The sequence below is a fragment of the Muscardinus avellanarius genome, assembly GCF_963383645.1.
Source record: "Muscardinus avellanarius genome assembly, chromosome: 1".
NCBI lineage: Eukaryota > Metazoa > Chordata > Mammalia > Rodentia > Gliridae > Muscardinus > Muscardinus avellanarius.
The window spans coordinates 222,975,923-222,990,051 of NC_137786.1; the positions used below are offsets into that span (position 1 = coordinate 222,975,923).

Here is a 14,129-nt window from a genome sequence, read left to right on the forward strand (position 1 = left end):
GTATTTTCTGAAAGTGTACTCATTAAATTGTTGCTGAACGTTGGTGATTCCCAGATTTCTGCAAAAACCAATTTTGAAAACACTTGACAGTGTTTTTAACTTTATGGAGAAATGCATTTATGAAAGTTCTCTTCCCCTATCCCAGAAGTACTTCACAGTACTATTTTTCTTGATCAAAACCATTAAAATCACTTATACTCCCCCAATCAATTAGAGTCTTTCTTGATTAGACAAATCCTTGTATATTCATCACAGGGTAGCAAATCAGCTTGTGTAACCACTAGTAGAAATGTTTCAATATCTGTATTATTGGGTAATATGATTTCCTCTATGACCATTTAGAGATAAACACCTTAAAGAATATAATTGCATAAGCCAATTCTTTCCTACAACATCCCTTTCTGTTTCTCTGGAGAACTCTAATACGCTAAGGAGTTCAAATTGTCCTTGACTGATGCTCAGCCTCTAGGCATTTGTTACACTCTCAACTGCTTTAGGGATAATCAACAAATAATTTTGCATCTCCTCAGGGGAAACCTCAAAGGGTAAAGGAAATCCATAAATCATTCTCACTATGTGATGTGTAAAACCCACAGGCAAGTCAAGACAGAGGTTTCATTACAGGTAAAAAGAATATAAAGTGTGATGTGAAGCTATATGCCGCAGATGACTATAATATTTCAATGACATTGACTAAGTTTTCCATTAATTTGATGATAAAGTCAGAAAAATGTAGCCATTTCTAATTTAGGGTTCTGACTTTTTACCACTCAATACATACTCAGAAACGTCTTCTCTCATTTTTCCTTCATATAAATTTTTCAATATTTTACACGGTTTGATAGGCTAAATGTGTATATATTTTTAATATAATATCATGGTGTTATTTGCAAATCATATGTTTTATATAAATAGTTTTATGTGCAGTTGTAGCCAAAACTAAGAACAAATGGAACACAACTAAAAGCATATTGGTATTTGTAAATAGCTTAATGAAGTAAATGAAGGTGTTAGCTGCAAAGGTTCACGTCCTTATAAATACACGGCCACTTATTGTCTCTATCATCTTATGACTTTATAATATTTTAACACTAAAATTATTAAAGTGAACATATTGATATGATTCCTTGCTCATTTGTTAATAAGGAGGAAAAAGGAATTTCTAATTCACATTCAGATGTGAAAAATATGTGAAGACTGGGTCTTTTGCAGTGAAATAGAATGGCATGAATGTACCTTATTTTCCAATGATTTCTGAGAAAAGGTGGGTAGAATTTCTTTCAAGAGTACACATTTTTAAAAAATACAATTCCTAGTGTTTACTATGGTTTGCAGCCATTCTCAGAAAGTTAAGATTTTATATTTTCTTTCTTTTGTAGTGGTAGTTAGAGATAAAATAGGAAAGAAAAGGCACTCTGATAATAAAGAGTAAGACCAGTAGAATTGTGGAAGGGGATCTGGGGAGGAAAAGAGGGTAGGGAGATTAAAAAAAAATCCTGAGAAAGGAAAACCAATCAAACAATATGTCCATATATGAAGGTATCACTAACAACCTTACTAGCAAGTTAGGGAGGGAGGAGGGGGTAGCAGGATGGTGTTAGGAGCAAACCATTGCAAGAGGTGTTGTGTAAAGTTATGAATGTATCACTTTATTTCACTATGATGTATTATAATGTGCCAATAAGATCCTAAAACCTTACACTTGCTACATACCCAAAAAAGAGAGTGAAGTGAAAATATTTGGTGTAGCTCTTTCAGTAGAAGACTAATGCTGTTGAGAGGAAGGTTGTCTATCTTATCTGACCAACAAGAAAACAAATACTTACCTAGTGTGATTTTTTTTCTCATTTTTTCTTCCATAATTATAAAATAAAACAAAGAAAACAGAAAAATTACAAGATTTTTATTGCTCTTATGAATTTACTGAAGATATCTTTAATATTACCATCTACTGGTCCATATTTTCATATTTCTAATGTAAAAAGATGCACTCATGAAAAAGTATAGGAATATAGAAGATCACAACCTTATAAGAAATATTTTCAATGATTTAAGTATAAAGTACATGTAATCATATTTATATTTAATGTAAAAATTTATATTTTTCTATTTTTGCTTACAACTGAAATGTAAGCAAAAATAATTTTAATAATTAATATTTTGTCTTTCTCTTTTTAAAATGTATTATAACGTATTGCTTTTAAAATCAATAATAGCCTTCCATTAATATATATATTTCAAATCTGGTATAATTTTAATCTTTAGAATATTTTAATGTTTTTATATTTTGTTATATACATATTTTGTTCTTCTTCATGAGCTGTTTCATAATTTAAAGAATTTCTTTTAGCCGGGCGTGATGGTCACACTTGTAATCCCAGCATTTGGGAAGCTGAGACAGGAGGATCATGGCTTGCAGACAGCCTCAGCTACTTAGTGAACCCTTTTTTAACTCATGCAACCCAGTTTCAAAATAAAGAATAATTGACTGTGCTCATATCTCTATCCCAGATAGGCTTCCTGAAAAACTTGAATGGAGAAACACAATCTCACGGTGGTGAGTGAGTTCATTCTGATGGGCATCACGAACCGCCCTGAGCTGCAGGCTCCGCTGTTCGGGCTGTTCCTCATCATCTACGTGATCTCAGCTCTGGGCAACCTGGGCATGATCATCCTCACCAAGGTCGACTCCAGGTTGCAAACGCCCATGTATTTTTTTCTCAGACACCTGGCGCTCACTGACCTCGGCTATTCAACAACTGTTGGACCCAAAATGTTAGTAAATTTTGTTGTGGATCAAAATACAATTTCCTATTACTTATGTGCTGTACAGCTAGCTTTTTTTCTTGTGTTCATTATTAGTGAACTTTTTATTCTGTCGGCGATGTCTTATGACCGCTACGTGGCCATCTGTAACCCTCTCCTCTACACTCTGGTCATGTCACAAAGAGTATGTTACATACTAGTGACAATCCCCTATCTCTACTGTATCTTTGTGTCCCTCCTAGTCACTATAAAAATCTTTACTTTATCCTTCTGTGGCTACAATGTCATCAGCCATTTCTACTGTGACTGTGTCCCTTTGTTATCTTTGCTCTGCTCAAATACGCAGGAAATTGAATTGATCATTATGTCCTTAGCAGCTTTTGATTTGATTTCCTCTCTTCTCATAGTCCTTGTGTCCTACCTGCTCATTCTTATAGCCATCCTCAAGATGAACTCTGCCGAGGGCAGGCGCAAGGCCTTCTCCACCTGCGGCTCCCACCTGACAGTGGTCATAGTGTTTTATGGGACTTTGATATTTATGTATGTGCAGCCACAGTCCAGCCACTCTTCTGACACTGATAAAGTGGCTTCCATATTTTATACCCTGATTATTCCCATGTTGAATCCACTAATCTATAGCTTGAGGAACAAAGATGTAAAATATGCCCTACACAGGATATGGAATAACATATGCAATATTTGTTCTTCAGGTGTTCATACAATATAATTATTATAATTATAGTATAGGCATACATCTACACACTGTATGCCCCAAGGAGAAATTACAGTAAAAATGAATCCAACATGTATTTACATATTGTATTATATATACTAGGATCTCTTAATTTTGTACATAGATTAATAAAAAACAAAAATATTTGCCTTCTTTCAGAAGTAAAATTTAAGAGTACATCGTATATTGTAACATGAAGATAAATATTGTCATATTGTTGATAGAGTTAAAATAAATCTTTGAAAATTGGTCACACAAACTATCAGAAACTATCAGATAACAATATTATTGAGTACTGTATGATACACATTAGTCAAGACTCAATTGTTATGACTTAATCATAAAAATTTATCTTTATAGAAGAAAAGATGTGCTCTCATGAATTCCCAAAGTCAGTAATACCACCCCAGGGAGATGTTGGACAGATCCAGAAAGGCGGTAAAGCTTTGGATGCAACTGGGGACATTGAGTAAAAATAAATGGATGGTAGAATAGCTCAGGAAAGGTACTGAGTAACTTTCTTTAAAGGGGAATATTAAACCAGTAAGCTTGGGAATCTGTCATCTGGATGGGACATGGATATATCAAAAATAAGCAGAAAGGGGGAGTGAGAAGGCTGAGACAGAATAAGGAACAGTGGGAATCAGAGGAAGGAATGTAAGGGGCTCCTGGGTTTTCATCATCTGCTGGAGTAAAATTCTCAGTGATTGTCTCCTCTGTGTATTCTGTTTATTTGTATGCAAATTTTTTCTATCTAAGCCTTCAAACTTTCTGTTAGTGTATTTTTCAAGTGCTTTCAATACTGGTCATCCACATAATATAATGAATAACTTAAAGTCTTATGAAGATGCTGAATAATAATTGTTCCTAACATTGCTATCCCACTCATTCCTCATCAATATCTTTGTTTCTTCATAGGAGTCTGTAAACTGTAATTCAATAATCCATAGATTCTGAGCAGCTCATGAGTTTGTCCCATTCATCCCATTTTCTTGACACTCATAGACATATTTTAGGAAAACAACAACAACAACAAAAATAAAACTGCAGCACTTACCCCAAATTTATAGTACTTGGTGTTAAGCTACAAATCGGAGATGTGACAAAGGAGGAACATATAAACATATAACATATTTAGGAGATAATTAAATACATTCTGCCGGGCATGGTGGCGCACGCTTGTAATCCCCGTGTTTAGGAGGCAGAGATAGGAGGATCGCGCAGGTTCAAAGCCAGCCCCGCTGGCTTAGGAGACCCTGTTTCCAAATGAAAATACAAAAAGTAGATCTGGGAGTCTAGACTGGAAGTAGAAGGGTTTCCAGGAGCTCCATTACCACACACAAAAAAATACATTCTAATAGAATGAACATCTAAGAACTTTAAAACAACCATTTTAAGCAAGTTCAACAAAAATGTTAACATTGTGAGAAACACCTGTAATATTCCTAAAAAGATTAAAAAAAAAAACAGTAAAACACAACTTGTGAAGTGAAAATAAAATGCTAAGTAAGAACAAATGAAATGTTTACTCAATAAGAATTAGACAATTAATGAAAAGGAAAGATGAGTGCATATATGTCATTATCAACATGTTTTAGTTATGATGTGAGATTTTAATGCACCAATAAAAGCACAGAAAAGAAATATTATAAAAAGTAATAAAAAGTAAAAGGTCAAATAAATTTAAAAATTTTTAAATTTAAAAGCTACACTGCAGGTTATTTAAAAAGAAGACATGGAGAAAATGAAATGCTAAATAAGAAGCATGGAAATAATTTATGTGATTTGTAGAACAGGAGCAAGGTACTAATGATTAGTTATGGGTCTAAGTGAAAAGAAGACATTATTTGAGGCAGAAAAGAACATGGGAAAGAAAGAAATGTTGACCAAAATACTTTTAAAAATTTATTTTCTCTACTGTGTAGTGGTGCACACCTGAAATCCTGGTACTTGGGAGATAAAACAGGAGCATCACGGGATCTAAGATAGCCTAAAAAGCTTAGTAAGACTCTGAGCAGCCTAGTAAGACCCTGTTTCCAAAAATAAAAATAAAAAACTTAAAAGTGCCAGGGTTATAGCTTGGAGGTAGAATGTCCCTAGACACACACACACACACACACACACACACACACACACACACACACAAGATTATTGTAAAACAAAGGATAATTTTACAAATAACAAAGGCTAAAATAACTCTAAGAAGAGAAAACAAAAATCAATCAATCAATAAAGGTACATCAAAATAAAATTTCTGAAAAACAATGGTAAAGGAAAATTCTTAAAAAGAAAGGTCAAAAATTTTAACATATGGAAAATGACTTATCACTGATACCTTTAGTATATGTGCTGCCAAAGCAAGCACATCACTGATACCTTTGAATAGATAATCCACATCATAGTGATTATTGTATGTGAATTTATAATTATTTTTATATCAAAACAAATCTCGATCACTGAATTCATTATCAAATGTGGTACAATCTTGTTTTAAGAATTTATTCTTCCATTTATTCGATGCCCTGTGAATGGACACTATACTAATTATTCCACGGCACCGTGTAACTGAAATGCTGACAAAGGCATATTTGTGATTTCCAGTAATTTATCATATTGCTTGACTGACTTATTCTGTTACACTGAGGTATAAACTATCTTTTATTTTCCCTAATGGAATATTCTGAGAATAATTAACGGATATGGGAGGTACTGTCCCTTAGGTAAGTATGTACAACTTGTTATTATTGAACAAGACTGAAACTCCAACTAGATGAGTCTCAAGGGTGAAAAGAAAATTTAAATGCATTCTGTAACCATCTGTCATGATTCAAACAGCAGGAAGCCAAAGCAGATCTCCAGGAAGGTAGGTGAAAACATTGGTCTTTGAACTTTTAAGGACATCGAGCTTAAACTCGATTGTCATCAGAGAGCCACGAAGGCCTACACACTGCAGAAGCATTTCTCCCTGTTTAATACACTTTTATGTCTCAAAAAGGGAGCATGAGAAGGAGGGAAGGGGAGAGAATAGGGTGGGAACTGAGGGGAGGCTAAATGAGTGTTGGGTGCGTGTATGCCTCTACCACCCTGAAGTTCATCAAGATTTATGATTATAATGTACCAATAAATTTTTTTAAAGAAAAATATAATGACTAGATAGGAGTTTCACATTATAAAAAGTGTGATTATACAGAAAGGACCTATGCCGCAGCTCCCAATACTCTTCATTGTTCGATATTGGTATCACCTAGTTTTCACATTAACTTACTGCTTTAGTCATCTAATATAGGACCGCTGTCTACCTGGTATTCCTCCTGTTCAAATCCTGATTCCAGCTCTTATAATCTGAGTGACATTTGTCTCTGAATCTCATGTTTTCTTCCCTTTTAAATTAGGATGTTCTTGCTACCTACCTCCTAGGATACCCTGTGACTCATAGGAGTTAATACGTATAAAGTGCCTAGAAAATTGCCTGGCCCTCAATGGGTTTCCTATAGTTCTTGTCGTTTGTTTGTGTTGTGCTGCTTGCTAGTTGCTAGGCTCTTCTTCATGATTGTCTGTGTACTGAGAATTTGTGAGTAATCCGAGTATGCTCAAGTCCTGTTTCTGTAGCAAAGAGAAATAGGATTGGAAGAAGCAGTAAATCCTCAGTCAAAATGGACAGATGTGGACAAGGACAGATAAATATTAACAAAATTCTAAAATGAACACTTTATAGCATTCGATTTTGTGTTTGATCAACAAGCTAAGATGTATTAAAACACATGTCATTAATGGCCACAGATTTTCTAAATACTTTCTAACTGATCAGCAATGGTATAAAAATATTTCTCATCCTGCTTCCATACACAGAAGCAATAATTAGCAACTAGATAAGGTTTGTAGTTTAGAAACAGGTGTTAGTTTTAAACTTTAATGAACATTTTAAAATGCTGAAATAATATAGCTCTTTTGACACACTTAGAATGACCTGGCTCAAAGAAGTAAGTCTTAATATCTGCATCAAAACAAACACTTCAGCCAGGCATGTTGGTACAGACTTGAAATCCCAGTACTTGGAAGGCGGAGACAGGAGTTTCATAGTTTCGTGGCCAGCCACAGCTTCTTATTGAGGCCCTCTGCAGCTTAGTGAGGCCTTGTTTCAAAATAAAGAATAAAAAGTATGGCTGGGGTTGTGGCTCGGAGGTAGAATGGCCCTAGGTTCCACCCCTAGTTTCGAAATAAATAAATAAATAAATAAATAAATAAATAAATAAATAAATACAAAGAAACAAAAACAAACAACCTGGGTGTGGTGGTGCACACTTGTGATCCCAGCATTTGGGAGACTGAGACAGGAAGATCCAGGTTTGTGGCCAGCCTCAGCTACTTAATGAGGTCCTCCACAATTTAGTGAAACCCTGTTTCAAAATAAAGAATAAAAAATAGGGTTGTGGGTATAGCTCGAAAGTAGAATGTCCCTGGGTTCCATCCCTAGTACCACACACACACAAAATACTAACAACCACATCGACTTATTTTATTATTTAAAACAAACCTTATCAAACTTTTAGTGAACATGAGTATAGTTATACATTTAGGCCTGGAGGGAGCAGGTTTTTCTCTGAAGTATTTGAGAAAAATGTAATGTCACCCTAAGTAATTCATTATGATATAAATTCTACTTGAAAATTGCATGCCAAATAAATTTTATATTGATTTGTATGCCTTCTGCAGACTTTCAAGATGAAACACACAGAGAAAAGCAATTTTACTACACCAACACAGATTACTGAGTTCATTCTCTTGGGGATCACAGACAACCCAAGCCTGCAGGTGCCACTCTTTGGAATCTTTCTGGCCATATACTTGGTCACAGTCATGGGAAATCTGGGTATGGTTATCTTGACCCATTTGGATCCCAAGCTACACACCCCAATGTACTTTTTCCTCAGACATTTGTCAATCACTGACCTCGGTTACTCCACTGTCATTGGCCCAAAGATGATGGTCAACTTCGTGGTGCAGACAAATACTATTTCTTACAATGAGTGTGCTACTCAGCTGGTGTTCTTTGAGATTTTCATCATCACAGAACTGTTTATCCTCTCAGCCATGGCCTACGATCGCAGTGTAGCCATCTGTAAACCTCTTCTCTATGTGGTCATCATGGCAAGGAAAGTGCGCTGGGGGCTGGTACTGATTCCCTATCTCTACAGCACATTTGTGTCACTGCTTCTCACAGTTAAGTTATTCACGCTGTCCTTCTGTGGCTCAAACATCATCAGGTATTTTTACTGTGACTGCGTTCCTCTGATATCCATGCTCTGTTCTGACACACATGAATTAGAAATGATCATTTTGGTTTTCTCAGCCTGCAATCTGCTCTCCTCTCTCCTGATCATTCTCATATCTTACATATTTATACTTGTGGCCATTCTCAGAATGAACTCAACTGAGGGGAGGTATAAAGCTTTCTCCACCTGTAGCTCTCATCTGACAGTGGTCGTCGTGTTCTATGGGACACTGTTGTTCATTTACCTGCAACCCAAATCCAGCCACGCTTTTGAAATTGACAAAATGGCATCTGTGTTTTACACCCTAGTGATCCCTATGCTGAATCCGCTGATCTATAGCCTGAGGAACAAAGATGTAAAAGATGCTGTAAAGAGAACTTTGGTTAATCGATTCAAATTTTCCACTTAATATTTTATTTTCAACTCTACGAGGTGCCCAATGTTTAATGCTATGTCAGACAAATTGTAGCATCAACTGTACTTTTATCCATCTCAATAGCATAAATAAATATTGTAGTCAGATAATATAAGGCCTTAATTGTTTTTAAGATAATATTGAAACCTGTAGTATTTGCATATAAAAATAAAGAAAAAATTTGTTTAATTAAGACTGGCAAAAGTAACAATAAATCTTAACTAGTTGAAATGAAGCAAAATAGACTATGTAATTATTAATAGGTATTTTATAATAGTCACTGTTGTTTAAAATATATTGAATTGTACCATGAAAAATGTGTTACCTAGACAAGAGGCAAGAAATTAAGTAGGTGCTTGTAACACAACATGAAAATATTTTTTCAAGAATACAAACATTTCAAAGTCACTCAGTAAGCCAAGCATGGGAAAGAGGGAGGGAGAGGGAATGGGTCAGAATTGGGTAAGAGCTAATTGGGTGATGTGTGCATGTATGTCTCCACCATCTTTTGTCCCATCAAGATGTATGACTACAATGCACCAATAAAAAATTAAAAGAAAACAAGCAGAAAAAAAAGAATCTAGGGAAAGAACTAAATAAAGCATACTACTTCAGAATGAGAATTTTAAAGAAAAAAATATATATGTATATATAGGTGTGTGTGTGTGTGTGTGTGTGTGTGTGTGTGTGTGTGTATAATGTCATTATAGCTTAAGGATAAATTTGGCATCTAAAGACTGACCTTTAGAAAAGAAAGAATAAAAGCTGGGTGTGATGGCGCACACTTGTAATCCCCGTGCTTGGGAGGCTGAGACAGGAGGATTGCGCAGGTTCGAAGCCAGTTCAGCTACTGAGTGAGGTTCTCAGCAACTTGGTGAGATCCTGTTTTCAAATAAAATATAAAATATGTCTGGGAGTGTCTCCCAGAAGTAGATGGCCCCTGGTTCCATCCCCAATACCACAAAAAAGAGAAAAGAAAATAAGAACACTTGAATAAAGTGCTGACTAATTCAAGATCCTCTTTGATAGAGCTTCCCATTTTTTATGTCTTCCTTATATACTGATTGATGATTGAAATCCTCAGTGTGAGTAATCTTGTTATTCACTGGGCTGACTTTAATGTGTGTACTAATATAAAGTGGTTATCATATAGATTAAAGGTGTCTGATACTCTAAAGGGTTGACTGCATTTTCCTTCATGCATTTATATACACAGTTACTTGGACTCTGAGCTAACACAGTGCTTTTTTTTACTGTTCTAAAAACTCTCAAAACTGATTTACATGACCACCTTCATAATAGATTTATTCAATTTTTATCTATCCTCTGTGCTTCTTTAATCCTGTAGCAACACATACTTCTTCATGACAGAATTTCCCCAATGACTTCCAGGTTTCTGCATGAAACAAGAATTCCTAGAGATGTTACAGACAGATACATAAATAAAAACTTTCTCGTACTCTCTTATCTAACATAAGCATCCAAGTTGTTGATCATTGAGGTTCATATCATAGGGTTGAGATCAATGTGTAATTTTAACAGGTCTGTTTTAAGTTAGACACCAAATATTATCATGAGTAGTAATAACTACTACCAAATGAGACTGTTTTCCAAGAAGACAGGCCATGACATACAGTCATGGTATATAATCAGTTTTTCTTGGGTATAACCGATTGTTTCCTATGTACAATAGAGGAAAGATCCAGAATAACTAAAACAAACTCCAAAAGCAAGAAAGTTGGAAAGCTCAAAAGGCAGAATTCAAAAAAAGCCACAATACAAAATAAGTTCAAGTAATTCAACAATAACCGATATATATATATATATAATATATATAAAATATATATAAAATACCTATAATATATATCAATATATGAATATATGATACCTATTATATATAATACCCAATCTATATTAAATATATATCTACATATATATGTAGATATATATCTACATATATACTATATATATATATATATATATATATATATGTATATATACAATGCTGAAGAGCCTATCTGTGTTCTAGGAATTCACTTTCCGGATTTTTACTTACAAGGAATGAAAATATGTCCAGAAAAATATATACAATTTCATGTTACTGATAGTTTTTATTCAAATAGTACAAAGTAGAAATATTTCACCATTCAACATCAAATAAAAATTAAATTATAATATGTTTGTAAAATAGAATACTACTCAGCAATTACACAAAATGAACTTCCCTTACATGCAGCAGAATTGATAACGATGAATTGCACAGACCAGACACAAACATTATTTGTGTGTGTGTGTGTGTGTGTGTGTGTGTGTGTGCGCACGCATACTACTTGGGATTGAACTCAAAGTCATTCTACCTCTAAGATACACCCTCAGGCCTTTTTTATTTTATTTTGAAACCAGGTCTGTCTAGGTGGCTGAGAATCTCACTATTTGCTGAAGTTCTTTTCAAACCTTTGATCTTCCTGTCTTATCCTCCCAAGTACTGAAATATGTGTGTGTGCCACCATGCCATGCCATATTATTCCTCTATAGAAAGGATAAATAAACTAATCTATGGGGATAAAAATCCTAGCAGGTGTGTTGGTCGTATGGGATAGTGTACCAATTATAGAGAGACATTGGGAAGTGGTGGTAGAAATACTCTTTAATTAGGAGCTGAAATCATATTTTTAAAAGGTCATATATGTATGTTTGATATTTTAATTACTTAATGGAAATAAAAATATAAAACTATATTATTTTGGGTTTGGGAAGTTGTAATTGTTAAATAATAATAAAAACGTATATATATGAAAGATGTATATAATATTACGATGCATATTTCCTATGTGATATTCACTATGATCAAACTAATTAATATATCCATCGAAATGGCCCTTTTAATATTAGTTTTCATTTTCCTCTCAGAAACTTTCCTCAAATTTCTATATAATCAATTAAAAACAAAATTTTTAAAGACTAATAACATTCTAATATATGTTTATAATTAGTAACTTTTCAACTGTGTTCTTAGTTTCTTGCATTTCATCGTACTGAGTATTGATCATGGATAATCTGATTTGCATATTTAATAAATTGTATTAGGTCTATAGAATAATTTTGCAGAACCAGGTTTCTTTTCATTGTTGTCTTAACAAACATACCATCTTTCCAACTGTTTTGGAACCTAAAGTGAGAGATTTAGACTAATGATGTTCATCAGTTCATGATATATTATCATGCTATGGCCAGCAATTTCCCTCACGTTTTATATTTGAGTCTCTTTCTCTTTTGATGTGTTAAATTGTGCGCACCCCGAAACTCACATCTCACATTTACGCCTTAAATTCTAGTTCTTCAGAATCTGACTGCCTTTGAAAATTGGACCTCCAAAGGGCAGTGAGGTGAGATGAGGTCATTAAGTAGGTTCCAATCCAATAATACAGATGTTCTTACAAAAGAATTAGGCCAGAGGGAAGAACACACAATACATAAATGGATAAGGGGACAGCAGGTGAGGACAGTGAGCCTGTAGCCATTTGCAAATCCATTACTAAGGCATGCCTGATGACACTTGAGTTTAAATTTCTAGGCTTCAAACTTGAAAGAAAAACTTCACTATCTAATCCACTCCGTCTATGGTACTTTGTTATGTCAGCCATAAAAATTAATGTATCTTTATTTTTATATTTTAAGCACTCACAACCATCACTATTGAGGTGACCACACTAGATTATTTACTGTGACTGTTTTGGTGCTCTTAAAAATATATTTCATTTAACTATGCAGTATCCATGCATTTATACTTTATTCAAATGTCATCATGCCAGCTGGGCGTGGTGGCGCACTCTTGTAATCCCAGCGCTTGGGAGGCTGAGACAGGAGGATCACAGAGGTTTGAAGGCAGACTCAGCTACTTAGTGAGGCTCTAAGCAACTTAGTGAAACCCTGTTTCCAAATAAAGTATAAAATAGGTCTGGGAGTCTAGCCCAGAGGTAGAAAAGCCACTGGGTTACACCCTTAGTACCACAATTAAATTAAATTTTTTTTAAAAAAGTCATCATGCCATATATCTCCACTTTTAAGTTTAAGTATGTAGGAAGAAATTATATATATATATATATATATATATATATATATATATATATATATATTGTGTGTGTGTGTGTGTGTGTGTGTGTGTGTGTGTGTGTGTGTTACTGGGGTTCCTGGAAGCCCTTCTACCTCCGGGCTACACTCCCAGACCTGATTTTTTACATATTTATTTGGAAACAGGGTCTCCTGAGCCAGCGGCGAGCGGCTGGCTTCGAACCTGCGCGGTCCTCCTGCCTCTGCCTCCCAAGCACGGGGATTACAAGCGTGCGCCACCACGCCCGGCTCTCTCTCTATATATATTTATATGTGTGTATATGCATATATGCATGCGTGTAAATAATATATAGAGAAGACTTACTTTTTTTTTTGGTGGTGGTAATGGGGTTCCTGGAAGCCCTTCTACCTCCGGGCTACACTCCCAGACCTATTTTATATTTTTTTAATTTGGAAACAGGGTCTCTTAAGCCAGAGCGGCTGGCTTCGAACCTGAACGATCCTCCTGTTTCAGCTTCCCAAGCGCGGGGATTACAAGCGTGCGCCACCACGCGCGGCTAAGACTTACTTTTTTGAATAGTAAATGTTTTCTAAATATCTTATTAGCTATTACGTTAATACAATTAATACACATATTTAAAATATTTAATATTTTTAAAATGCAATTGTGCATCAAGAAATTCAGTCTTTTTGGATCTCAACACAAGGACTTTGCTTTTAAACACCAAAAATCTTCTCTAGTAGTGGTATTTTTATCTCACCTAAAATGAAGCATAAAAAAGTAATAAACTAAAATTATATGTATATGTATATTTTGTGGTACTGGTGCTGGAACCCAGGGATATTCTACCTATGATTTACACCCAGCCCA

The 14,129-nt window shown here is 34.8% G+C and overlaps 2 protein-coding genes across 2 annotated transcripts in view; both read left to right on the forward strand.

Annotated features, from left to right (window-relative positions):
* Positions 1-2,533: 2,533 nt before the first annotated feature.
* Positions 2,534-14,129, forward strand: part of LOC308259951 (olfactory receptor 8U9-like) — a gene marked incomplete at both ends in the record, with an annotated part of 55,866 nt that continues 44,270 nt past the window's right edge. Inside the window, one exon of the mRNA XM_080691291.1 lies at positions 2,534-2,654. Coding sequence (XP_080547417.1) covers positions 2,534-2,654 — 121 coding nt within the window. The remainder of the gene's footprint in view (positions 2,655-14,129) is intronic.
* LOC308265318 (olfactory receptor 8K1-like) lies at positions 8,222-9,181 on the forward strand (the record flags this gene model as incomplete). Its single annotated transcript, XM_080698955.1, has 1 exon — positions 8,222-9,181. One exon carries the CDS (start codon positions 8,222-8,224, stop codon positions 9,179-9,181), a length of 960 nt encoding a protein of 319 aa, XP_080555081.1.